Here is a 27858-nt window from a genome sequence, read left to right as displayed (position 1 = left end):
TACGTGCCACCAAAGCTCGAGAATTGGTACGCAAGCTGGCCTCGTTACCGTCTCACCTTCTGGAGCAAAAATAAATTGGAGGTGGAAAACATGGGCACACGGCAGCAGCAGTGACTGAGAACACTAAATACAACAAATGGGAAGATCACCACAGGTATGCCAAGAGCCCATACAAGGGAACAGCCACATGGGGGTGAAGGTGTCTGCTGGAACAGAACAGTTGGACAAAATTTTCTGATGGCATCAGAATAATGAGCAGTACGGGAACAGGGACTTGTGAACAAACAGGTAGCAGCATTCTAGGCACTAATTTAAAGATCTGCCTGAAAGGCAAATCCAATCAGATGGAGGTCCCAGAATGCTGTTAATAAGAGACAGCCATTATGTATATTGTTGCATATCATCTTTAATATGGTCCAGGAGGGAGCTGCAGGTGTTTGAAGATCCAGACTAGGAAGGAACTGAGGCTTCAAGATGGCTGAATCACAGTGCACCGCTTGCAAAGTTCATGGCACACCTGGCAGTTTTAATATACTGGGAATTGTAGACATCTGACCAACAAGCATCTGAAACATATCAGCCTCAATGCTTTCCAGAATGTTTGTTCTGCTGTGCTTCTAGCATGGATGACATGCATAAAATGGCTCATGTCTAATATCACTGGTGGATTCACCTTGCAGTTGTGTTCTGGCATGCAAGCACTGTTCAACATGCAAACTTCGTATGACAGGACATCAAAATATGTTACAAAAGTCATATTTAAAAGACCAGGTGGTGAAAATTTTGTAGTTTCTGTACAAATTGGTGATGTCTGAAATGTAAAATTTTGTCCGCCTTCGTAACATTATCCCACTGACATTCATATCATGGTCACTGGACTTGCTGCAAATGGTCGGGACCTCTATGTCAATGTCCATATTTGACAGGCAATTTTCAAGCTGCAGGATGTACCAAATGTTCCCAACAGGTTTTCAACATGCTGTAAAGGGCTTCAAGGGGAGGCAGTCTGAGAAAGTCATGGCAGATGAATACCTCTAGCTTTCACTAGGTACACATTAAACTTGCACTGTGCACTCCTGGTATGGCTGGTATCAGTGGATATCTTTCAGTACAAAAGGTCACTTCTGCTTCTGGCATTTGAAGCATTCACTGATAGCTCTGTAACCTGTTTTGTTGCGCATTTGAGATGCTCAGCATAAAGCTTGACCATTATGTGCATTTGAGGTTTTTCACCAAGAAACCAGGATACAGTGAAGGGCCCTTGATGCAGTGATTCTCCAGCGGCACCACAGCATGTGGCCACCAGGGAGCGCCCACAATGCTTTGTTTAGGCTTGCATCACACTCGGTGCCATGTTGGCAGAATATAGAGAATAGGTGCTAGAAGCATGTTTTAAGAGTATCGCCAGGCTATGAAAACTTCTCACGACAATTGTGTATGCTACGACGAAGGTGTACTACCAAAGTGCTTTTTCGAGCGAAGCTCATCCCGCAGGGGTCGCACCTGTATGGACGCTCACCCGTGTGGGTACGAAGATGGCCCACCAGGTGGCTATTATGTGAAAAGCTCTTTCCACAGCGATCACACTTGAATGGACGCTCACCCGTATGGGTATGAAGGTGTTGTTCAAGATAGGACTTACGAGCAAAGCTACGTTTGCAGTAGTCACAACTGTATGGACGCTCGCCAGTGTGGGCACGAAGATGGTCCACCAGGTGGCCACTATTCGAAAAGCTCTTTCCACAGTGATCACACTTGAATGGACGCTCACCCGTATGGGTACGAAGGTGTTGCTCAAGATAGGACTTACGAGCAAATCTACTTTCGCAGTAGTCACAACTGTATGGACGCTCACCAGTGTGAGCACGAATGTGCACTGTTAATAAGCTTTTCTTAACAAAGCCCATACCACATTGGTCACAGGTGAATGGACGCTCACCAGTATGGGTACGAAGATGTACCAACAAATGGGAATTGTGTAAAAAGCCCTTTTCACAATGGTCACACTTGAAAGGCCGCCAACCTGTGTGGGTATGAACATGTTGAACGAGTGAACTCCTGAATTTAAATTTTTTCCCACAGTGGTCGCACTGGTGTCCAGACGGGCACAGCTCTTTACTGGCATTTTCCTTCGGGCTGGAAACTCCAAGCGAAACATTTGACTTAGACTGCTGCAAAGGAGTGCTGCTGCTACCCTGCAAGTTTTCCCCAGGCAGCGCACCATGCTCTGGACCAGCTATGACCAAGCCTGCATAAAAAAAAAAAAAAAAAAAGATATAGCACTTAACAAAATATGGAACATATGGCACAGATCATTCAATAGTATGAGGAAATGTGAATCTAGCATTCTGAATATATAACTTGGTAAGATTTTTGACAGAAGCAATAGGTTAATTGCAGAAGCTTTATATATGAAATTTTCCATTTATATTTGCAGTATTTGCATGCAATTGGATAGATACTAATTAAATCAGGAAGGGGAAGCGCAAGCCAGTTCTCATCATACACACAAGATGAAGCCACTGTCAAAATTGGGGTTACAATTGCTTCAGTTCCTGAGGTAAATACAAAGTGCTCCCTGTGGCTCCTTGTTAGCAAAGGTGCCAATGAACCAATGATTACTGGGGCGTGTACAGTATACAAGCAAGTAATACACATGATCAGCCATATTGCCACAAAAAAGAATGACATGATGAAGACTTTAGTTGGCTTAATCCTTTTAACTTAGCCAAATTGTGTATTTGACCATGTATCTTCATATGAGGAAGTGCTACAAATCATTCTGATATATTTAGATCAGCATACAAGACATTGGGATTCTTGTTAAATACATCTGTGCACTTGCCACAGTTGGGGATGCACAATACGACATCTGAGCTAATTCAGGCCCATCTCAAGCCAATATGCCAAGTTGTCAGGAACAATAGCTAGGAGTAACAAGGTGTTGGATGACTTGAAGATCAGCTGCCGTTGCTTCACAGAAGCTAAACAAGACATTCCGAAAGAGTGAGGGGGCAAGTTTAGGACACTAACCCCCTCAAAACATGCACCTGGAATGTCATCAAGCAAGGAGTGTGAAAGCCAAGATAATGGACATAAGCTACCCTAAATTAGTGGAGCCTTTTTTGTAGATGATGTCGGTCCTGTAAGAGGGGTGCTGGCAGTATTGGTGCATCAGGGGCTAATGGGCAGCAGACTTTGTTTGGGACAAGAAAATTGCAGAATTGGAAGTGGTGATTGCCATGACAGCTTTGCGTTCTAATTCCAAATATATTACGGAGTAGCGGACTGCGTACAGAAATTATGTGAGGCAGAAATGCAAAAGCGTTCAAGATCCTGAAACAATCTGGAGTGTGTGCATCGTGCAGAGCTTGTTTGAGTACCAGGTCATTAGGGTGTAGAGGGAAATGAGCATGCATACACTACTGCCAGAGCTTTTCCCAGGGTCCCACTTTCCCTTCCTAAAGTCTGATTCTGCATTGCCATTGTTAAACTATACAGACATTACAGTACTTGCACTTTATCAAGGCAAAAGTTCCATGCCTAGCCAGAGACAAATTGTAATTTAAGCCAATTAAAAACCATGTCATTTAGCAGTCCATTAGATTCACGCTATCGACATAGAATCATTCTTAGTGAACTTTCTGGGCAGAATGCATATTTGCACCATATGGTATGGGCCTGCCAGGTTAATAATGCTTTAGTCACTATAACAGCTAATGTGGGAAGGATGGCAGCACTGTCCAGCTTGGACGTAGGTCCTCATGAAAAGAGTGAGGGTGGTGGCCTTAGCAAACAGAATCCTGGTCGAAGAATTTGACCAACTTTCCCATAAATCCCCTCCCTTTTTCCCTTCAATAAAAGATTTTCATCATCAAATGTACCAGATCAATCAATAACTCTCCACATTTGGTGAATAGATGTAGGCTCAGAAGGCAACAAAAGGAAGTTCATTCTTTTTGAATTTTTACTCTCGTGGCCATTGCAACAGCCATGTGTGTCCTTTTCATTTTCGTGAGCTTTGAAGGCCAAGTTATCAGGAGCTACTACCAATTTGTGGCATAGTCATTTTGGTAGTGTTTTTCATATTGCTAGTGATTTCAAAGCAGCAACATCTGAGATAGTAATTTTGCAGCAAGAGCTGCATGGACAAAATGAGCAGCAGTACCAACATTTGTTTTTTGTGCCACCAGCAGTTTGGAACTATGGATAAAAAATAATGTAGGGAGTGCTCTCAACCAGGCAGTCATCATGCTTGGTACGAAGAGCTGGCATATCAAAGGAACCAACTGCAATTTGTCAAGTGGATTGTGCTGAGTCTACTGCAGTGGCTCAGTGGTTATGTGTTGAACTGCTAAACCTGAAGATGTAGCATCGACTCCCTGCTGCACTGGCTTTAAGATGAAGGCAAAAAAGCAAGGTGCCTGTGTGACGTTAATACACAATAAAGAACCCCCAGTGGTCAAAATTTCTGGAGCCCTCCAGTACAGTATCCCTCATGGCCTTAGTCACTTCGCAACATTAAACACCATAAATTGCATAAATACGAATTCTGTTGGTCTCACATATTTATCATGAAATTCAGACTTTTGCGTGATGGTCTTTTCTCACTGTACACAAACACTAATCAGCTTTCGCAGTTAACTGCTTTTTCCAGGTTGAGGCAAAGCTTGCTAATTCGAACTTAATGGGATTATGTAAAGTTTGAATATGAGGAACGAAATGTCAAATGGTGTTGAAAAACTGACAGGGTCAATTGGCAAAAATTGGGCAATGCAATGGTAGCCTGTATTTTAAATGGGAACAGTACAAATGAGCAATTTTTGTATTCTCATCAATGCTTACTACAAGCAATCTTGGGAGTGTCAAAGCAGAACTGCTCGAAAATATTAAAGGCCTGTGTAGTGTGATGCAGCAGTGGCAGTGTCCCTCCATAAGCAGCCTGCATCGTGTGAGGTTTCACCACACAGTGAGCTGAACTTGATGCACGCACATTTTTGGAGCAGTGGAATAAGTATGTGGTTGGAAGCGCAGAAAACACTCAGTACTGTAAAAAATCTAAACACCGCACAATCGCAATTGTGAGCCGTGACGTATAGTCACGCGATAGAAACATGGCTGCGCTAAATGGCCTGTCCTATGACACACGTGGGACGGCGACAGACTTTGTCAGATGTAGGCGAGACAGAGGCAATAGAGAAGGGAAAAACTGGCTGTGAGAATGAGACCTGACGGATGTGTGACGGCTTGCACCAAGTTACAACTTGCAGAAGTGTGCAGCTAGCAGTGCCTGCTATTGAATATGCATCCAACACGGGCTCAAGGCTGCGCAAAAACAAAATGGCAGTGCGGCAATTTTTCATAGCTTTTGACCTGTGATCGAGAGAAAAAGTCCGGAAAATCGACTGAGACAAGTTTCAAACGCCTGAAATTTTAGTCGGCGTTATACATTGACTCTATGGAGCGCGTTACAGTGCCATGGCAGGGCCCGAATAATCAGGCTTATCCAGAAAACCGGGCATCCGAAAAATCGGTCAGGGAGTGCATTTTAATTATCTTTTTCATTACGTCTGATGTTTTGCACAGTATTTAAAAAAAAAATTGATGATTTTTCCTCAATTTTGTTATATGAAAGTTTTTTAAGCTGATCGTCATTCTCCCATCTCATGTCTACAACCAAAAGAGCATGCATGGAAAGTGTACGCACTTCTTCCTTTGGTCAGACGCTGCATTGATAGGTAAACAGCCTTTGCACTCTTCACAGTCTGTGCACTTTTGGACACCATCTCGATGGTACACTGTGATGACTTTGACGCCACTCTGAGAGCACACATTGTGGACTGGGCGGCCATAAGCAGGTCACACTGCGTGGCTGCATCCTCCCCTCCTGCGCAGGAAAATTCGAGGATGATATAAAGGAGAATGAGGAATGGCAGCCCGGGACAGAAAATACTTTGCATTACACTATGTTACAACAAGCACTAAAGGCAGACTAACAGCATGACCAAATATGGCCTGCGCGAGTAGGAGACCTCGAGTTTACACACTAAATCTGGTCACGAGTCACGTCCCCTGCAAATGCAAGGTTTCTGCAACAAATGGTGCATGAGCTGCACTAGTATATAAGACATACCTGTTCATTCAATCATTTACAAAAAAGCTCTCAGTATTCTTTTGTTGAAGACTGCAATGAAAATAAATGTGCACGCCTGCTGCCTTAAGAGATCTGGCGAGCGAGCCCTCCATAGTAATATTATTAATCTTTACTACCAGATTTTAATTACATTTTCAGTTCCAGGCCTGTCTATGTCAGGAATGGCTTGAGCAACTAGGCTTGTAATATCGCTGGAACATTGAGAAAACGAGCGGAGACAAATATTACCTAACAAAATGACATTCAAGAGATCACAAAGACATACTGACAGTTGAAGAATAAGTTGCACATTGGGTTGGTCAAAACGCATAAGGAGCAAGTAACTGCATCTCTAGGTCAAAATGGATTGAATGCAGAACAGAGTTATTGAATTCCTAGGAAGTATATTAGAAGACAAGATTAGGAAACAGACAAGAATCGCACCAACTGCATGGTTGAAAAATGGAAAGGGCTAGAAAAAAAAAAGCCCAAACTAAGTGCACAGAAAGTACACAATGAACAAGACTGATGAATGAAAGCAATAATCAGAGAAATAATTTTACTATAATAAAATATATTTGAGCCCCGCAGTGGCAGTGCAGGGTCACTCGGTTACTGTGCCCAAGGATGTGGAATGGAATCCCAGCCGCGGTGGCTTCTTTCTGATGGTGGAGAAAAGCTAGGTGCCCGTGTGCTGTGCGATGTCAGTGCATGCTAAAGAACCTGAGGTCGTCAAAATTTCCAGAGCCCTCTACTACGGCATCTCTTATAACCTGAGTCGCTTTGGGACGGTAAACTCCATGATCCAAACCAAACCAAAATACATTTGATTATCATTAAAATTATTACTTGTACGATGGCCGCCATGTTTGTTCCTTAATGGGTGCTCTTATGGTTTTGCACCAAACCCAGTTTTTTTTTCTTTTTTTGCTCTAGACAAACTGCCTTCGTACATAATCCTCAACAGCGTGCAATCAGAATTTTGAATTGCAGCTCTGTCTCTGCAGGCAGCGTCATGCTGAGCAGGAACAATTGCACAACGCATGCAAAGCCAAACCAAAGTAATGCCAATGAAACTGACGCTGACTTGCAAGAACATGGCTAGACTGGGTGTGGCTAAATGTGAGTTCATCCGTAAGATATGTTTTTAAACAGCTTATTGTTGCCATTTTGCACAACAATTTGTTTTTCTTTTTTGAATATATTTACTGGGCACAACAAATGATAATAGTAATTTGCGTTTAGGAAGCTTGTGCAGATTGTATTGTGGAACTTATCTGGCTAGGACCAGCCAGTAGTTTTGAAAGCATCTTTCTTTCTGTGGTACCTGAATCTGCCTCCACATTACTACGAACTGTTGCACCTGGTGCATGAATTTCACAGTGACTATCAAATGGTGCTACAGGTCACCATACTATCATAATCGTGAGTACAGGAAAGGAGTACAGGAAATGATAAAATCTGTTCTAGGTTGTTCCACCTTCATGCTGGTCACACGTTAACTTCCTGCATTGTTGCTGCCTGGCGGCCTGACGTGACATGTCACATCATGTGAAGTAATACTGACAAACCTGAATATATTAAACTAGAAACGACCATGAAATGGTCTGACACAGCAATAACTGAATGAATAAGAAATGGCTACAGATAAGTGTACATCAACACGTAACCCAAGTAGGGATCCGCCTTTCCTTGCAAATGCCGGAGGCAGCGAAACGCCTTTCTGGCCCTCACATATATTCCACCGCCATATTTCTCCTCTCAGCCACCTTGGAGTGACAGAGAATGTAGAGCAGAGGCGCTCGTGAATGCTTGGACAAGCCACTGGGAACCTTGCCTTCCTCCTCTGACCTGCGGGCACATAGCAGAAAGTTGAAAGATCGACCAGCTGCGGTCACAACAAGAGCCACTTCAGTCCAGGTCCAGCATGCGACGAAAGGAAGCCAGCACATATAGTGGCAGATTTCAAAAAACAGTTTGCCTGTGGGCTTATTCCTGAGTGATTTGTTCACTCTTATTACAACCTTGGACATTCAAACGATCACAAACAATGTCAGATGCACAGGGGCAAACTTGCCCTTGTGCATATGCAAAAAGACTGCTCCTTCCTCCACGGCTCAAAAATGAAAAGATGGCAGCGGCCGTCCATGCATAACCCAGGAATGGAACTCCACAACCTCAAGTCAACACCCTGCTCTATAGCCCCTTTCACATCTTGAATGCCACACTCCTTACCATCCCTCCCTGCAACATACGTAAGGTAAGCTGCAAACCAAATGGCTCCTTGCAACCCCTGAAGAAGCCGAATGAGCTCCAAAACATTGTCACTCACTGAAACCCAAAGGTTTGGCTGGGGATGCCTCATAGTTTACTATTCTCTTTGCAATGCTTCAATAAAAACTACTTGGTAATTATATTTATTTATCACAGTACCCAAAGCGCAATAATCTGGCATTCCAGAGAGTAGGTGGGGGAGGGGGTTAAAGAAAAGAAAGAAGCATGGCATGTGCAGGTGGAAAGAAAAAACACATTTGATTGGGCACAATAACAGATTCATAAATGTTTGCCACAATGGTGAAGAAATAGCATCATTGGCTATACTGTATCATTGCCACCCCTTCTGGCAACTTGTTCCAGCAGAAAACCGTTTTCAGAAAGACATTTTAAGATCAGTTCTTTCTGCACTTGTATTCTTTACCTTGCATGAATGATCTCTTCGGAACAACACATAGTCGGGGTTAAATATGTACTCAGCCCGGTCAATGCCTGTTCTTGAAAGGAGAACATTTTGAAACAATTTTAGATGACGAATTTTCTTGCGTTATTGTAGTGTGTCCAAACCTAAGGTTTCCTTCACGCTTGAAACACTAAAGTATCTGCAATAATTATTAAACATGAAACTGACAGCCAGATTCCGAACTTTCTAAGTTCTGAATGTCACTCGATTTCGGATCCCAGACTGTACAAGCACACTCAAGAACTCTTTGGATGTCAGACATATACCGCAGTTTTTTAGTTTTGGAGGAAAGTGTTTTGTGTTGCGTCGCAGGAAGCCCAAAACTCGACAAGCTTTGGCACAATGTACTCAACTCCGCAAAAGCAATGCGCCTCGGCATCCACGGTTTTTGCCGTCCTGACAGGCAGAGGCGACCCAGCGACAATGGTTGGTGTAGGTCCACTCACTGCCAGGGCATCTAGGTAAGTCTCCCATTGGCAATTACAACATTCATGCACAGCGGCAGCCTTTCAGACACGCTATCCAGAGTTCGACTCAGGCAGTGCAGTCATTGGGACATTCCATACATCGATGCTGGCTCTTTCAAACTCAAGTACAACAGCATGCAAGAGCTGCCGCTTCTTCATCTTCTGCTGCCTGCTATTACCGGCTGTGTGTCGTCTATCACATCCTATGTACAACACTTCAAACCACAGGCACAGTACTGCCATGCACAGTGCAGCATGTGAACCTGTTTTTCATTGCGGACATTGAATGGCATTGTTGTGCGAAAGCAAACTTGGTGAGACTTGAGGCTTCTCATCAGTTTGGTGCCGTATAAGAGCTTTTACTGTGAAAGTTGAAGCATTATAAGTCAAAGTCTGGGTGCTTCCAGGCAATGTTAAAACTGATTCTAAACTTTTCTGCAGCAACCCCCAACAATCAAGTGATTTGCCTGGCCTGCAGGCCGTGGACAACCAGCTAATTCGACTTGAAAGTGCTCACAAATTTGATGTGATACGTGTCAGCATACTTATTGAAAACACCGTACACCACCACTTATTTGCCAACGCTGAAGCGCCCTAGAACACTATGTGTTGTTATGTCTCCTGACCATGTTTTAAATAAAGGCCTCTAAGTGTCTCACTCACAAATCCATTTTTACATTATTCCATTTTCTCTGCCCAGATAGGTAAGCAATTGATAGATCAGGTAATGCCAATACTTTCAGCTTCGGAGATACCGCAACTTTCAAAAGATGTGGAGGCCCCAAGTGTCCCAAATTCCACCTCTTCCTCCCTAACAGGGTGCAAAAACATCAACACATACTCATAGCCCTTCAAAAAAAAAAAAGCTCGGATTCAGCTAATAATGACCGACTGCATCATGAGCAACCGATGCATTATCAGTAGTTCCGGTATAATTAGTTTTCAAATAAAGCTGATGAAAGGAAACGTTGGGGATTGAGGCATGGATATATTCAGTTATTGGGGAAACCAGAATGCAGTTAAAGACGGTCTCGGTACTCCTAGCTATAACTTCGACAGCACACTACTTCAGGAAGTTTGCTCACATTATTCTCATCTGCACTCTGCACACCCAGTGACGACAGTCATTACCGTACGCTAAAACTTATTGTATATGCACGCTACCGTGTTCCCCAAATGGGGGCTTGTATGTGATGTGGCCTGAAAGAGTGACAAAAAAGCGTTAGTTCACCCAACTCGAGGGCATTTAATCGATCCGACTCCCGATCGTAGCTTGTGATCAGCTGATGCGGCGCCTACGAGTGTGAGCGAGTGATAACTTTATTTAGTGCCTGACAGGGTTTGGTTTAGCGTGACTGGGCCTAGGTCTCCCACGTGGGAACATCGAGATCTTGTGCATTCGCCGCCTCGACTTGTTGGACGGCCCAGAGTTGGTCGCTGAGGCTAGAGATGCGCCACGCAGCGGATAACACCAGCACCTAGGCAAGCCATGGTTTCTTTTCACTAGCATTTTGCTAATATTTGAGTAGGTGCACTGAGTAGCACTCTGCAGCGTGCCAATCTGTCAAAACCACACCCTACAAGACAGTCAAAAGTTTGATTTAATCCAAGTAGCAGACCCCCATTTTTATACACAGTTAAAATTTGCGAATTTAAAAATGAAGACTGGTCATACAAGCCATATCAATCGTTCACGGCTATGCCGAGTCTTTCAATGTTGAAGGACTCTGGCTATACGCATCGTTACTCATTCTGACATTAAAAATTCGGAGCGTGTGGTTGAATTTGGCAAAGCTGCCAAAATTAACCAGTAAGGAAACTATCACCGCACATATCCAGCATGTTGCGTCTGCCAAGGTCAAGGCAGCGCACGAAGTGGAGCTTAACATGCACATACAGCGCTCAATTGCAAAACAATGATGTTATTGTCAGTACTACGTAAATTCCCGATTACATTTTGAGCTGAAACAAAACACAAATGAGCTTTCCAAAGCTCGTTGACAACTGTGTCAGCAAGACTGTCAGAGTGAAAAATAGAAACCCGTTTAACTTTCTGCGGTTCTGTGCGAGCAAAATCAGGACTGTTGCACTTGCTTGTCAATGGATGCATGCGAGGAACCATTTCAAATAGCAGGGTTTCAAACTGCATCACAAAAGTTATTTATCTCAATTTTTATATAACGTCAGCTTTGACCATGGCAAACTGATCTACACGCTAGGCTACACATTTGCAGAACTTGTTCCAGCAACACCAAATGAGTCGAGTGCTAAAAGTGCTAACTACTTCGCGACTGAAGGACATACTGAGACTTCACATGCAGTGAGCCCTCCACTCATATCTGCAGCGCATATGCAAACCAGAAACTGAAATATCGACAACAAATTGGCAAATGGATCCGGTATCTTGCCATAAATGCACCCATCCTCAAACCAGAGTTGTTGGCTGTCACGTCGGCCATGGAAGAAGGGGATGCCTCCTAATGTGCCTCCATGGCTGAAGCATCCCCTAAATTTCAATTCATTCAACGATTGCAGAAACGTCGCACAATTGGGCCGCTAGGCGGTGCTAAAAAAGTGACTGAGTTTCAGTTTCGGAATCTGAAATTGTGCAGTGTGTTCTATTTGATGGGGAACTTCTGTTAGCAGCCTGAACAGTAATTTGTTTTTTAGAATTTACAACAAATGGGACATGTTGGAAACATATCCTACAGCAGAAAATGATTGAAATGGCTCGAAAAGCCTCGAATAAGTATCTAAATTGCATAGCGCAATATGGCATATTTTCCAATGATCAGAAAATGGCTACTTATTTAGGTAAAGAGGGGAAATAATCCATGAGATAAAAAAGGTAGGAGGAAGTCCAGAATTACCTCAGCTCTCAAGTGTAGCTTGGTGACCTGTGAGAAAAGGGACATTCTTTCTCGAAGTCCGACCACGCGCACCACATCGGTACGTGTCGCCAAAATCATTGGTTTTGTTTGCTTTTATTTGCTTTTGCGTGTGCAGCATCATCTATGGTGATATCAGTACACTACAAGCGATCATCAAACACCAAGAAAGGAAGCTATGTGCTGAAATCAGCCTCGACATTGAGACACTTAAGAGGCAATGGCACAAATCAGAAATAGAAAGCCAAACAGAAAGACAAAAATTACAACAGGAACTAAACTTCGAAAGCGAAATGCGGGAATGGTTGCAAGCCAAGGTGACGGAGCTTCGGGACAAGATCGAAAAAATTGGCACATTAGAAAACACCACTCCAGTTGCAGAACCATCCACCAGCTGAAGACAGAAAACAACACATGACTTGTCAAGCAAGTCTCACCACCCAGTCAAAGCGAAGAAAATGCGCAACAAAATGAACCGGATGTAAGTGCAGGCCTATGGATAAAAACGGGCAACCAAAAGAACAAAAAGAAACGAAATTAAGGCAACTCACCAGCACCCTCTTTGAATCCAAGACCAAAACAAATGACCAGTGAGCGGCTAGAACAGCAAATCAACTACAGTCCACCCCAACAATGCTGCCTGACATAGTTCTCGATGACTCAAATGCTCATCATTTGAAAACACACCTATATGAAAGAACCAATGACCGAACGCTCTGCATCACCGCCAAGTTGGGAGCAACTCTGCAAGAAACACTCCTCTGAACAGAAGGAGATGTCTCGAGAGCAGGCTCCACAAACACAAGATTACAACAAGTAATTCAGGTAGGTGTTGTCGATGTAATAAATGGCACAGAAGCTGGAGGGTCAGTAGAGTACCTCAAACTGACATCCTGGAGTACAAATGCACTGCAACACCAATATGTTATCAGTGCCATACCGGAGCTAAATTCACGTGGCCATCTGCTGCCGCCTGCCGCAAAAGGAACCACTAAACCAACACCATGTGTGTTTCACTTGGTCCCAATGTAGAATTTCTAGCCACGACCGTAGACCTCCCCAAGGACAGTTTCAATGACATCCACTACACAGAATCAGCTGGCGAGCAGGTGAGCACCCAACTAGCCCAACAGATCACCTTGTTTTTTAGGACAAAAAAACTGCCAGCACACAACCACGATGCAAAACCAAAGACATCCTACGGGTACAGATCAGCGAGCAGTCAGGAAACTGCCGACAGACGTGTCGACTGCACTCAGTCGGTTGGGCCAAACAAGGCACCACTGGTAAAAAAAGTACTCAAGGCTAAGCCAAACCATGACCCCTAATGAACCCACAAACCATCAATAAAGAACTGTGAAGAAAAGGCAACATTTTCTTGCATTGGCCGTGCATAATCATGTCCTCAAACCATACATCATCATCATCATCATCAGCCTGATTATACCCACTGCAGGGCGAAGGCCTCTCCCATATTTCTCCACTTAACCCGGTTCTGTGCTAGCTGCATCCACTTGACCCCTGCGAACTTCTTAATCTCATCCACCCACCTAACTTTCTGCCGCCCCCTGCTACGCTTTCCTTCCCTTGGAATCCAGTTTGTTACCCTCAGCGACCATCGGTTATCCTCTCTTCGCACTACATGTCCTGCCCATGTCCATTTCTTCTTCTTAATTTCCACTAGAATGTCGGTAACTTGAGTTATTTCTCTGACCCACTCTGCACGCTTTCTATCTCTTAATGTTATCCCTACCATTTTTCGTTCCATAGCCCTCTGGGTTGTCCTCAACTTAAGTAGAACTCTCTTGGTTAGCCTCCACGTTTCAGCCCCATAGGTGAGTACAGGCAAGATGCAACTGTTGTATACTTTCCTCTTGAGCGATACCGGTAAGCTGCTAGTCAAAATCTGCGAGTGCTTGCCAAATGCGCTCCATCCCAATCTTATTCTCTTGTTACTTCCTTTTCATGGTCCGGATCTGCGGTTACTACCTGTCCTAAGTAGACATATTCGCCTACTACTTCCAGTATTTCGCTACCTAATGTGAACTGCTGTTCCTTTCCGAGGCTGTTGAACATTACCTTAGTCTTCTGCATATTGATTTTCAAGCCAACCTTTCTACTTTTTGTCTATAGGTCATCAATCATTATTTGCAGTTCATCCCCCGAGTTGCTTAGCAAGGCAATGTCATCAGCAAATCGCAGATTACTCAGGTATTCTCCATCTACCCTTATCCCTAACTGCTCCCATTCCAAGTCTCTGAATACCTCCTCTAAGCAAGCTGTGAATAGTACTGGGGAGATTGTGTCTCCTTACCTAACACCTTTCTTTATGGGAATTTTGTTACTTTCTTTATGCAGAACTATGGTTGCTGTGCAGCCACTATATATATCTTCCAGCACTTTCACGTACGGCTCATCTACCCCCTGATTTCGCAATGCATGCATCACCGCCGAGGTTTCAACTGAGTCAAATGCTTTTTCGTAATCAATGAATGCTATGTATAAGCGCTGGTTATATTCCGAGCATTTTTCTATCACCTGATTGATGGTATCGATATGATCGATAGTAGAGTACCGTTTCCGAAACCCTGCTTGATCCTTTGCTTGATTGCAGTCTAAGGTTGTCCTGATTCTATTAGCGATTACCTTAGTAAATACCTTATACGTAACAGACAGTAAGCTGATTGGTCTGTAATTTTTAAGGTCCTTAGAGTCCCCTTTCTTGTGAATGAGGACAATGTTTGCATTCTTCCATGATTCCGGTACCGTCGATGACACCAGGCACTGCGTATACAGGGTGGCCAGTTTTTCTAGCACGATATCCCCCCCGTCCTTCATCAAATCTGTAGTTATCTGATCCTCTCCAGCTGATTTCCCCCTTTTCATAGTTTCTAGTGCTTTCTTGACCTCGTCCTTCGTCACTGGTGGAACGTCTGACTGTTTTTCCCTACCGCCAATCTCATTACGGTCCTGACTACTTTGGCTACTGTAGAGATCTGTATAGAACTCCTCGGCTATTTTGACTACCTTGTCCATATTAGTGATGACGTTGCCCGCCTTGTCCCTTATCGCATACATCTGGTTTTTGCCTATGCCCAATTTCTTCTTTACCGCTTTAAGGCTTCCCCCGTTCTTTACAGCATGCTCAATTTTCTCCATGTTATACTTCTTTATATCGGCCACCTTGCGCTTATTGATTAGCTTTGATATCTCGGCCAATTCGATCTGGTCTGTTGGATTGGAAGCTTTCATACTCTGGCGTTTCTTAATCAAATCTTTCGTCTCCTTAGACAGCTTACCGGTATCCTCTCTAACTATCCTACCGCCTACTTCTACTGCGCACTCAGTAATGATATCTCTGAAATTATTGTTCCTTGCCTCTAGGGTAATGTCGTCATCCTCAGTTAGAGCTGAAAACCTATTCTGTACCGAGATCCTGAGCTCTTCTGCCCTCCCCCTCACCGCTAATTCGTTGATGGGTTTTTTTCTTACTAATCTGTTGCGTTCCTTCTTCAGATTTAGCCTAATTCGGGACCTCACCATCCTGTGGTCACTGCATCGCACTTTCCCGATTACCTCTACATCCTGCACAATGGCGGGGGTTGAACACATTATGAAGTCGATTTCATTTTTAGTCTCTCCGTTAGGACTTTTCCATGTCCATTTCCGGTTCTTCCGTTTGCTGAAGAAGGTATTCATGATTCGTAAGTTATTGCGCTCTGTAAACTCAACTAGTAACTCCCCCCTGCTATTCCTAGAACCAATGCCATAGTCACCTACTGCCTTGTCTCCTGCCTGTGTTTTCCCTACCTTGGCATTGAAGTCGCCCATTAGTACAGTATACTGCGTCTTTACTTTTCGCATTGCCGATTCTACATCTTCATAGAAGCTTTCAACTGCCTGGTCATCATAACTACATGTAGGTGCATAGGCCTGTACAACCTTCAGTTTATACCTCTTATTAGGCCTAATTACGATGCCTGCCACCCTCTCATTAATACTATAGAATTCATCTATATTACCTGCTATATACTTATTGACAAGGAAACCTACTCCTAGTTGTCGCCTCTCTGGTAAACCTCGATAACACAGTACATGCCCATCCTTCAGTACAGTATATGCCTCATTCGGCCTCCTAACCTCACTAAGCCCTATGACATCCCATTTCATGCCCTCTAGTTCCGATAACAGCACTGCTAAACTAGCTTCACTAGCTAGGGTTCTAGCATTAAACGTTGCCAGGGTCAGTTTCCAATGGCGGCCTGTCCAGCGGAGCCAGGCTTTCTTAGCAGCCCCTGCTGCGTCACAGGTCTGACCGCCGCCGTGGTCAGTTGTTCTGCAGCCGCTGGTGACTGAGGGCCGGGGTATTATGGAGCTTATCATAGGAGGTTGTGGCCAATTACTGCACCAGGGTGGCCAACTCCTGTTCTGGTGAGGGAGTGCGTTGCCGGAGGTGTTCACCGGCTTCCATCGACACGCGGATTTTTTTTTGTTTTATCCGGTAGAGAATTGCACGGCCCCGGGATTTGAACCCCGGTCCTCTTGCATGCGAGGCGGATGTTCTACCGCTACGCCACCGCTGCACCTCCAAACCATACAGAAGAGGAGCAAATTAGCCAAGTTAGCACACAAGACCCGAAATGCCCAAAGAATTGTGAACAACTTCTCAACCTCCAAGAAGTAAATGCAAAAAAAAGAAAGCAGGAGACAAACAGAAGAATTTATGCACCTGTCTACTGAACATGGTTGCAGCAACTGAAATGGGACGAAGTTCAACACTAAATCAACCAACAGAATATTGATTTATACGCTCTAACTGAAGCACACACCTAAGAGATGGTGAAGAGCCTTACATATGTAAAGGGGTAGAGTGGTTATGGCCACAATAGAAAAGAAGGTACCAAACGTGGAGGAGAAGTCGGATTTCTAGCACAAACAACCCACAATATCTGCACGGCGAAGACCAAAACTCCTGTCAGGAACACCTGTAGGGCAAACTAGAAATAAAGAAATTCAGAATATTGTGAAAGAAGGCCAGGTCGAGACGCCAAAGTCGTGACGGCAAGGCAAGGTACGCCGTGTCAGCGCTTTAATCTGATGGAAACCCAGGCGCGTGCTGGAGCCGGTGCCGCGGGACGATGACGATGGTATGTACAAAAGAAAGAAGAAGATTATGGTATGTACAAATGAAAGAAGATCCGTGGAAGGCTCACAATATTTATATGTGTGATATACATGGCTGCAGCATCTGAAGACAAATAATGGAATAAGCAAATATGTGAATGCATCACTAAGGACATTAGGCAAAAATACAGTGGGCGCCTAATTTTGCTTATGGGAGACTTTATCTGCCATATTGTGGGAGCTAGAATGCAAAGAAAGAGATGCAACGGATTTTGTCAGATTAGCAGAAGAATTCCACCTCTCAATAGCAAATCTAGACCATTTCTGCCAGGGCACATACACGTGGACACGCCGCACTCAAAAATCTGCCATCGCTATGTTCTCAACAAGCGCACAAAAATGATTTCAGTGAATATTGATGAAAACAAAGCTGATATCTGTGGCAGCCATCATAATAGAATTAAAATATTTCAAAATCTTGGTAAAACTCGAAAAGAAAAAAGATGAAAAGTATAGTCAAGCAAACACTGGAAGACGAGAGACAAGGACAAACTGGAAGCATTTGCAACACAACTCAGAGAAAAGATATAGAAAATACTGAAACCTATGAAGAATTCATAGAACAATGCCTACAAGTGGCAGACAAAACCCTTGGTAAGATGAAAGGGATGACTCAAATGGAACAAACACCATGATTCAACAAGGAGGTCAAGGAAGAAATATCCAAATGCAGAATGCTATCCAAACTACATCAACATACATATAAAAAGGATTCAACAGCAAAAGCCAGAGAATGGCAAAGGTACCCAAGCAAGAAGCAAGTGGTGAAACAATTGGTAGCCAAAAAATCGACACCACCTTCAAACAACAAGAAGTCTATATATTGAAAGAACGCTAGCATTTCAGTCAAAGGTTATGGATGTGCTTTGACCCCCTTACAACCAGAGAAGTCTCCTGCTAAAACAAATGCTATACACTCCACCTCTGGACTCACCTTAAGTACCAAAGAAGAGAAGGAAACATACCTTACGTCGTAAATCAGAGCCCCCCAAGACAACTCACAAGAGGAATCAAACGCAACCTCTTTTATGAAGAAGAGGGCAGAAAGGGAACATAATCTGCTGAGCCCAATATCCACAAGAGCGGCGAAACAACGCATTAGAAGCCTTAAAAACCAAAAGGCATCAGGTACCGATAAAATCCCGAACGAATTCCTAATATAGCACTAAAGACAATTGCAAGAGAAGGACTACAAAACCACTTCAACAGCATCCTTGAATCGAACAAAATCCCACCTGCGTGTAAGGAAGCAAAAGTAACTGTTATACAAAAGGACAAAGGAAAACCTCTGGAGAAACTAGAAGCCTATTGGCCGATATCCATGTTGAGCAATGTCCAGAAACTGCTCAGCTCAATCCTTAACTACAGGCTACAAAAACTTCTGTAAAACAAAAACATATTCACAGAATCTCAAAATGGATTCAGACAAAACTGCAGGACGAGCGATTATATATTCCCGCTCACCCAGGCTCTAGAAATGAAAAACAAAGCAAAATCTACATTATATCTACCCTTCCTCAACAGAAAAAGCATATGACGGCATCCTTCACTCGAGGCTCTGGCAGAAACTGCGGGACATCGGACTAGAAGAAGAACCTATCGACCTGCTCAAGAACCTATACCAAGCGTGCACAGCAGTGTACACACTCCAGGAGCTCGGATCAAATGGGGTCCAGCAAAAGATGGGATTAAAACAAGGATGCCCATTGTCCCAGACTACTATTTAATATTTATATCACACAGCTCCTCCAAACATTGAGGGACCAGGCCTGCAAATCTAGACGATAACTGCAGACAAACAACTAGAGTACACCAAAATGTGATGTTTACGTTTCGCCGATGATATAGTGCTAATAGCGGAATCGGCGGTAGATCTTCAACAACTGCTAGACATCTGGTCCTGAGTAGCGTGAAGTGACCAGTTCAGGTTCCACACTGAAAAAACTGAGTGGATGTCAATAAACACTAACCACATCCGTGATGAATTCACCCTCCAAGGAAACCCCACCAAAAAAAAACATCGGATTAGGTTTGGTTTGCGGGTTTAACGTCCCAAAGCGACTCAGGCTATGAGAGACGCCGTGGTAGAGGACTCTGGTAATTTCGACCACCTGGGGTTTTTTTAACATGCGCTGACATCGCACAGCACACGGGCGCCTTGCTTTCCACCTCCATCAAAAAGCGGCCGTCAAAGCATTGCATACAAATATATCGGTGTCACTTTCAGCGCTTCACTGCATTTTGCTGGTATATTTGGGTGAACGGGTGCATCAGCCTATTAACAACTGCTGTGGGAACCGGCCAGTGGGCACCCATTCCGGGCAATATAAAAAAATATTTTACTGACTGGCTTGCAAATTTTCAGAACTAAGAAAAACAGCAATATGATGCATTTTGAATATCATGAATTGCTCTTCCTGCTTTTTAAAATTTTATAGTCATGATTTTTTTATATGCTTTGGATTGTGAAAGAAGTAATACATTCAAATAAAATTTTCTAGGCAATAGATGCATTTTTAGCTAACAAACTTCAATACAACCAGACAGAATCTAGAGAATCAATTACGGTGTACTAAGACAAAAAAGTGAATGAAGTTGTTGCCGGCATCATTTTCAAACATAGAAAAATGCGTGCTTTTATATTGGCTGATTAGAGTGAAGGGCAACCTCATAGCCATTACACACTAAAGCACTATGCGCACTGGAAAAAAAAAGGTTAGACTAAAATGGTGCCAGAAACAAGCATTATGATGCTTCATGTGGCATTAAAACGGTAGAAAAGAATAGACCTCTCCCAGCCTACATTACCAGATCATGCATTATTAGTGGAATGGGCAAACCATACGACATACCAAGAAGCTCTAATCTAAAGAAAGCCAGCAGGAGATCACTCGTCACAAGAAAAACCTATTCTAAAGCAAAAATTGAGTCTGCCTAACGGGTAATGGTCCTTTCGGAAGTCTAGGAAATTACTATAGAGAAGGCCAACAATCGAAAGATATTTCATCACTCGCCTATACATCATAAGAATTTTGGGGCTAGCTTCATTAGTGATTAAGATATCAGTGATTAAAAATGACACTCCTACTCCCCCCCTCCCCACAACTAACACGCCCAAAAACATCTGCAAAGAAAAGGTGAAAGCTTATAAACTGGACCCACCCACAAACAAACACATTGTCGATTGGCATGAGGTATGCTGACTTTGGCATGAGGTATGGACGTGGGGGTTGAACCATGGCTGCCACTAACAGAAAGATGCAGCAGCAAAAACTGGAACCATGCGCACGACAGCATTGTCCTCAATCGCACACACCCAACAAGCTTGTGCATCAACACCAGCAGACGACTTTTGCAACTACCGGAAGTGCAGTCATTGTCGCCGGCGGCCTGTCACTAACCCTGACATCACCATACTAGTGACATATACCTTGATGAAGAGTAGTTCCAAATTATTTATATCTCCGCTTCCATTCCAAAGAGTTATGCCTTAGCCGAATGCTAAAAGAATTCGTTCCACACAGTGAACACATTTGCCTGCAACCTTTATACTTAATTCCTGGTTGTTTTAATGCCACCTTGTTTACACCAAGCAGAGGTCAAGACAATATTCCCTCCCTTGACAGCACACAAAGAAAGAGAGTTATAGCTTCCCACTTCACATGCTTAGCAAGTACACATTACTAGCTCACACATTTTCTCAGACTCAAGCTCTGAAAAATACCTCACAAATAAGCCCGTGAGCATCTGCTAACAGAGCCAAGGCTCCAATCTATAGGTCGAAAGAGAGGATGATGGTGGTCCCTTCCACTAACCTGCACTTGGGGCCACCTTGGCACACAAATCACTCATGCTGCCAATGGTAGCTTCCCAGAATCAGCATAAGCCTGAAAGGAACAAAAGGTCAAAGTGAGAGCACTCAATGTCCCACCCAAAAGGCACCAGCATATAATACAGCCTTGGCCAGGGCAATAATGGAGTCTGCTTTGGCACCAGAGCTCTCCCTTTACATGGTGTACAAAGAGATGTCACTTACTTACATGCTCTGTATAGCTTAGACCACGTGTACTATTCTGCATATCTCATTTGTCTGCATAAACACCAAAGAAATATGCCGCATTTCAGCTGCTTCTCTCAATAAGCAGTAGACTACAGACACTGAAACTTCTGTTTTGCACCCCAAATAAAAAGTTATCTGATAGCTGGTTTTATTTTAGGTAATTACTCATCCCTAATGCATACGCCAAGCCATGCCCACAAAAAATCGGAGACGCTGCAAATGCAAGCACTTGCATTTGCAGGGTAGTCGAAATTACCAGAGTCCCTTCTCCAAATCCTGGAAATTTTTCCATCCCGTCATTTGATCCGAGCCTCTAAAAACTAAAAGCTCCGCTGCCGTCCATCTTCTAGGCAAGAAGGAACTGGTCAATATACTTTCTGTGTATTATAGAACTTGTAATATGCGCCAGAACTCTCCGAAATCCCCCATTTAATTTATGAAACTATTCTAAACCTATCACTCTCCCTTCTATTGATCATTATACTGTATGCATCCTACTTTTAGTACACTTCACAAGCCTCCAGAGACAAGTACTGGTAAGATGCACTAGTTGCAAACTTTTTTTTTTTTTTTTTTTTTACTTTGAAAAGTGGGGTTCCAAATATTCTCCTGCCTATATTTAAACTACTGTAAGTTGTCTAGTATGGTCCCAATCTCCTGTGGTCATAATGATAAACTACCTATTATGAACTGCCAGTTACAGAACAAGCATGAGGCAAGAACACCAATCCACACGTGTTCAAGAATACCAAGGCAGCTCTTCCGAAGGACAACCCTCAGCAAAACATCGCACCCCAGTTATTACTGGTTGGAGATAAGCAGCCACTGGGATACTACACTATTCTTCAAGTAAAGAAAAGATTAATCCCGAAACTCCGTTTCTCACAGCTGAAAAAAATGGCATAGTTCCCCCTTTTCACCTGAAATGTGCTTATCACACTGCTCTGAATACGAACATGCCTGAAGCATAGACTAGGAACAAAAATGGTGCATATCTTTGTAAAAGAAGAAAAGCGAAACTTCGACACAATTCCCTGTTTGGATGGTTATGATAACTACTGTAAACTGTGAGGAATCTGCTACCAAAACCCAAGTCCCAATGTTTCAGAGCCGGCTCACCTCTGCCCTCAAGGGCGAAAGAGGGCCGGTTGGATTGCAGCTTTCAGAACTTGGTGGGCAGGGGAGGAGTGTGGCCTAACAGGGATGCAAAAGAAAAAGGGGGCGGGGGATGGTGCTAATGAGATTCATGCTGCATGCTTCACGCTACATGATTATATTACAGTAAAATCTCGTTGCAAGAGGCATGGCTACAAGAGACACTCGAAAATGGTTTGGTTGGTTTTCCTATGTTTACCATGTTAACAACATTGTATACAAGAGGCATGGTTACAAGAGTCACTCTGTTACTAAAGGGAAGTTTTGCAGGTCCTTAAAGTAACATATTCACTATTTATAAGAGACAAAATTAACCCAGGTACACTAATGCAACGCAGCTGACTCATATCAACACGTATGTGCAGCAGTTTAGATTCCCTTGACTAAATTCTATTCCATATCAGCGTCCTTTTTTGTTGTAATATGTCAGGAACCGAGGAGTGTCGCCCTTTGACTGGGAAGTCAAAATGTTCATGTTGTTTCAGATGCACAAGAATGTCATGACAGTGGCTGAAACAATAACGACAGTCAAAATGTCCTTATTGTTTCAGCCACTGTCAGACATTCCTGTCCGACTGAAACAACAGGGACATTTCGATTTCCCAGTCAAGAGGGTCACACGACAATGCCGTGACAGTGGCTGAGACAATAAGGACATTTGGCTTCCCAGTTAAGAGGAGGCACTCGTTCTTGGTTCCTGACATAGTACAACAAAGCAGGACACTGACATGGAACAGAATTTAGTTAAGGGAATCTAAACTGCCGCACACACGATTTGGTAAGAATGTTTGGTTACAAGAGTCCTTGGTTACAAAAGATATTTTTTTGGGGTTCCTTGAGTGTTTCTTGTAACGAGGATTTACTGTATTGTCTATGAAAAAGTATGACAAAAATTGGTGTTCACTATTGCCATTTATTGTGTGCTGACATTTTTTTGGGGCAGAGGTTTTGAGCCCAATGGTATCATCATAGCCCTAGGGAAAGAGAAGTGGACAGTCCCATACTTCCTGCAATTGATAGGCATGCTAGTGATTTTTCAAGGTGACAGGACTTCAAACGTATGGTGCAAGGGTTGCCTGTGTATCAGTGGCGTCGCTAGGGTCACCTGCACCCGGTGCTGAGCTTGGCATTATACTTAGCAACATTTATTCCAGGCTTTTCGGCGTTTTGAAAGTGTGAAGCGGATGTGTGACTGGGCCAAGGAGTGAGAAAGACACAGGAGATAAACGAACAAGACAAAAGACCACCGGAGGATACTGCCAGAGGTCCTCGCTTGGGAAAGGACTGTACACTGCACATACGCACACACACAAAAAAAAGGCCTTGCGGTCTGCGCGGCCGCAAACGAGTGTCGTTAACACGCTCCCGCACAAGGGCTTCCGATGGGTATCGGGTTAATGCTGGTGTTTTCAGGGTACACGCACGTACACAGGCCCGGTCCAACGTTGAAATGGTGTGGTCACTGGCATAAACTAAGGCATGTGTTTTCAAGCACTCCTCACAACAAAATCATTCATTCTACGAGAAGATCATACTTGCCAGTCAGTCTCGCAGTGTCACCAATGCGCGCCTGAGTAATACTTCCCTGCACCCGGTGCGGACCGCACCCCCCTCGCGACGCCACTGATCAGCATCAGTAACTAGACATTTGCAGACTGCTCACAAACGCACCTATTCGCAAACCAAAGTTTTGCGTCGCCACTGGTATCACTGTGCCACAAGCACCAACGGAGCACCTAAACACTGATCAGTAACTAGACATTTGCAGAGTGCTCACAAACGCACCTATTCGCAAACCAAAGTTGTCGCCACCAATTCCGTCGCCAATGGTATCACTGGGCCACGAGCACCAACGGAGCACTTAAACACTGATCAGTAACTAGATATTTGCAGTGCTCACAAACGCACCGCACCTATTGGCAAACTAAAGTTGTCGCCACCAATTCCGTCGCCACTGGTATCACTGTGCCATGAGCACCAACGGAGCACCAAAACACTGATCAGTAACTAGATATTTGCAGTGCTCACAAACACACCTATTCGCAAACCAAAGTTGTCGCCACCAATTCCGTCGCCACTGGTATCACTGTGCCATGAGCACCAACGGAGCACCATAACACTATCAGCAACTAGATATTTGCAGACTGCTCATAAACCCACGTGTTCGCAAACCAAAAAGTGTCGACACCAATGTCGTCGCCACTGGTATCACCAAAGAGGTTATATGGTATCACTGTGCCACGAGCACCAACGGAGAACCTAAACACTGATCAGTAACTAGATATTTGCAAACTGCTCACAAACGCACCTATTCGCAAACATAAGTTGTCGCCACTGCAGACAGCAGAAAGATATCATGTCACAACTCACATCGCCTAAGGTTTGGGCGGTCGCCCGCTGCTCTCACGTGATCCTACGTCACCGATTGACAGGGCGGTCGACGCGAACGCGGCGGTATAGTGCCTAGAATATACTGGCTAGTGTGCCGTGCGGAGGGCTCTCTCAATGGGAGGAGGTGTCCGCGCCGGCGATGCCTTCCAACTTTGGCCGCCAGGGGCGCTGCTCATCGTAAAGGTGCCGTCGACGCTGTCGGCCGCCGGCGCGCCCTTGATTTGCCGCAGCTGCGCGCTGCGCTGGCCGAGCCATCAGTGGGTTCGAGCGCTTTGGACGCGTCTACGCTGTTCTTTTGTTTTAGTCGTTCTGTTTCTTGCATTAATATGAGATAATTAAATTTGCAACGACTAATGATGCTAAAAATAAAGCATCAGGGCAGGGAAAGACATGTTTCGTGTCGCTCTGTCGGAGTGGCTACCGCTCGAATCAGGACTAGGTTCCTATGTTCGGTGTGCCATCGGACCCTGCGCAGCTTGCTGAGTGGAAGCGGCTGATTAAAAGACAGGACCGCAAGTTGACTTCAACGTGTGTTGTCTGCGAAAAATATTTTGAGGAGAGCTACATCGAGAGAACGTTCAAAGTGACAGTAAACGGCATCGTCAACGAGCTCGCTAGAGATAGACCACGAATTAAGCCCGAAACCGTGCCAACGCTATTCGACCATTATCCGAACCATCTTCTGCCTAAGAAGACATCGAAAAGAAAGTTGAGGAACCTCTGAGACCAACCGGCCGCTAAACGACTGCAGACGACACAGCCATGCACGCACCGTCAAGGATGTTTGACAATGCTTCCAAGGAGGAGAGTCGAGCGAGAACTCGTGCCCGCAGCAGCAGACGTGCAGCTTTGAGCCTCGGGATCCGTTTGACTCAATTTACATACCTGCAACTTGGACCAAATTAACCGAAGCACCTGCTGGATCTGTAGCCTAAGCGCGTCATCGAGCCTAAAAAAAGAAAAAGAACTTTGTCACTTTGTACATAGAAAAAGTGATAACTTTTGGAAGCTTGAACGCAGTTATGTGGACACTACAGTGTATATTCTCGGAAAAGAAAAAAAAAAAAGCGCGTACAATACAACAATATCTAAAGCTGAAGATAGAGCTATATAGGTAGAGTGCACTGGAGGGTTTTGTTCCGAATGTGACCTGCAACCAGCTGATTCAGGAAGCACATATCATTCATGGGAATATATTTTGCAGAAAAAGTGTCGCTTGACCGTCAACTCTGAAGGGGTTAGCTGCGCTGAATGCAAATACCAGCGGAGGCTTACACAAGATGCGCAGAAAGAAGGAAAATTAAAGCATGCAACTAGCCAAATAAATGCTGCAACATTTCTCGCGCTCTGAGAAGAGCTAAGAGAAAACTGGCATGGAGCGCAGAACAAGTGGCTCTATTGAAAGCGCAAAACGAGGAGCTAATAAGTGAGTCTGTGGTTAAAGCTTGTTTTTTTTTTTTTTTTTTTTTTTTTTTTTTTGAATCACGCGCGTGACCTAGACAATTGTGACCGTACAACAACCGCTCGGCTGCTGAAACCGCGAAGCCGAAACTGTTGAAGAAAGTAAAATTAATTATAAATTACTTAGCGGTGGTAAGCGAGAAACCACGTGGAGAATTATACAGGAATATCTAGCGCATCATTAGCAAGTGAAAAAAAAAGAATACCACCAAAAATTGGTATCAGACTACTTTAAAATTATTGCGGTGTCATATGTGCGGCCTTTCTCCAAAATCTTTAGCGGTGCATTTCTATATTTTTACTTGTTTATTGTTGCTGCGCCTTTTTGCTCAAATTTTACTATATTGTAGACTTTGTAAAAAAAAAAAAGAATCAGTGATACAATCACCACTTTTGTTTCTTGCCTTTCCTTCTGTTACAAAAGAAAGCACACCGCATAATAATCATTTATGTATGAAGCAACAATTAAGTGACTTCCTAATAAAACAAATGAATAAAGAGAGAACAAAAACTGAAGTCAGGTTCAGACTGCTTGTGTTTATTGTCGCATGCGATCGTTGAAAACATGCGCGCGTGCAATATATGTTACGAAAAAGCAAGATCGCCCTTCTTTTCTGTAGCATATATGTGACGCTATAAAACGTCACTAACCTGATATATATCACCTTAGCAATAAGCATGACTGAATTGCAGAAACGTCGACGTAACCTATCCGAAAGCATGAGGCCCGTATACGTATTGACGTTCGTAGCACTTGACTGCGGCATCGCGATATACCATGGACCATAAGAAAAGACCGAAGAGTAAATAAAATTCAAAGTTGGATTAATGAACAGTGTAAAATATTAAGGGTATTTTCTGATACCTGTGTCACACGGACAATAACAGTCGTCGTTGATCCGTTCCGGGTTAGATCGCGATTAAGAATATAGTTCCCATAATTCGGGACAACCACCTGGGCTGACTGAGCGCTCACTCAGAAGGAAGATGCATACGATACCTTACATCCGCAATCGCGATGCGTGGATCGCAATCGAGTGGCTCTAGATCAAATAAAATCGTCATCGGAATATTTCATAGCAATATATTGAATCCGGCCCGGACTCGATCGTTTAATCAAAGATTAACAAACTATTGCAACCAACGTGTCAACTTTAGGTGGTTTTCTCAAATTTCTTCTCTCGCTGGATATCAGGAAGTCAATATGTGTTCTGCTTAAGACCTTATCCGGTTCAGCTGAATAAATAAAACAGATTTATAGCAGACATGGACCAGACAGTATTTGTTAAACGCTTCCTCGAGCGCTATTTGAGCGTATGATTTTCTCCGCACAGTACTAGGACGGATGAATGTCTTCCACCAAGACTGTTTTTAGACACAAA

General features: G+C 43.8%; 1 protein-coding gene across 8 annotated transcripts; it reads right to left on the bottom strand.

Annotated features, from left to right (window-relative positions):
* Positions 1-381: 381 nt before the first annotated feature.
* LOC146182436 (uncharacterized) lies at positions 382-25066 on the bottom strand. Of its 8 annotated transcripts, XM_084577551.1 has the most exons (6): positions 24410-25047; positions 22589-22663; positions 21225-21296; positions 7868-7984; positions 5708-5887; positions 382-2248 (listed from the first exon to the last, which is right to left on the bottom strand). In XM_084577551.1, exons 5-6 carry the CDS (start codon positions 5850-5852, stop codon positions 1410-1412), a joined length of 984 nt encoding a protein of 327 aa, XP_084433677.1. In that variant the 5' UTR covers positions 5853-5887; positions 7868-7984; positions 21225-21296; positions 22589-22663; positions 24410-25047; the 3' UTR covers positions 382-1409. The 8 variants fall into 8 exon arrangements, with proteins under 8 accessions (XP_084433677.1, XP_084433674.1, XP_084433671.1 ...); XM_084577548.1 differs by lacking the exon at positions 7868-7984 and having other exon boundaries at positions 24995-25066; XM_084577545.1 differs by lacking the exon at positions 7868-7984 and having other exon boundaries at positions 24296-25047.
* Between the last annotated feature and the right edge of the window lie 2792 nt (positions 25067-27858).

The sequence above is a fragment of the Amblyomma maculatum genome, chromosome 8, assembly GCF_055883805.1.
Source record: "Amblyomma maculatum isolate TAMU_Amacu chromosome 8, ASM5588380v1, whole genome shotgun sequence".
Classification (NCBI taxonomy): Eukaryota; Metazoa; Arthropoda; class Arachnida; order Ixodida; family Ixodidae; genus Amblyomma; species Amblyomma maculatum.
Note: the sequence above shows the minus strand (reverse complement) of the source record. Positions and strands in the feature narration are given on the sequence as shown.

Excerpts from the sequence above, each read along its gene's own strand:
- LOC146182436 (XM_084577548.1), bottom strand. The coding sequence starts at position 21,261 with ATGAGTGATTTGTGTGCCAAGGTGGCCCCAAGTGCAG. Across the intron at positions 5,888-21,224 it reads CAAGGTGGCCCCAAGTGCAG|GAGGGGAGGATGCAGCCACG; the intron begins GTTAGTGGAAGG and ends TTTCCTGCGCAG. Across the intron at positions 2,249-5,707 it reads GCGTCTGACCAAAGGAAGAA|GCTTGGTCATAGCTGGTCCA; the intron begins GTGCGTACACTT and ends TTTTTTATGCAG.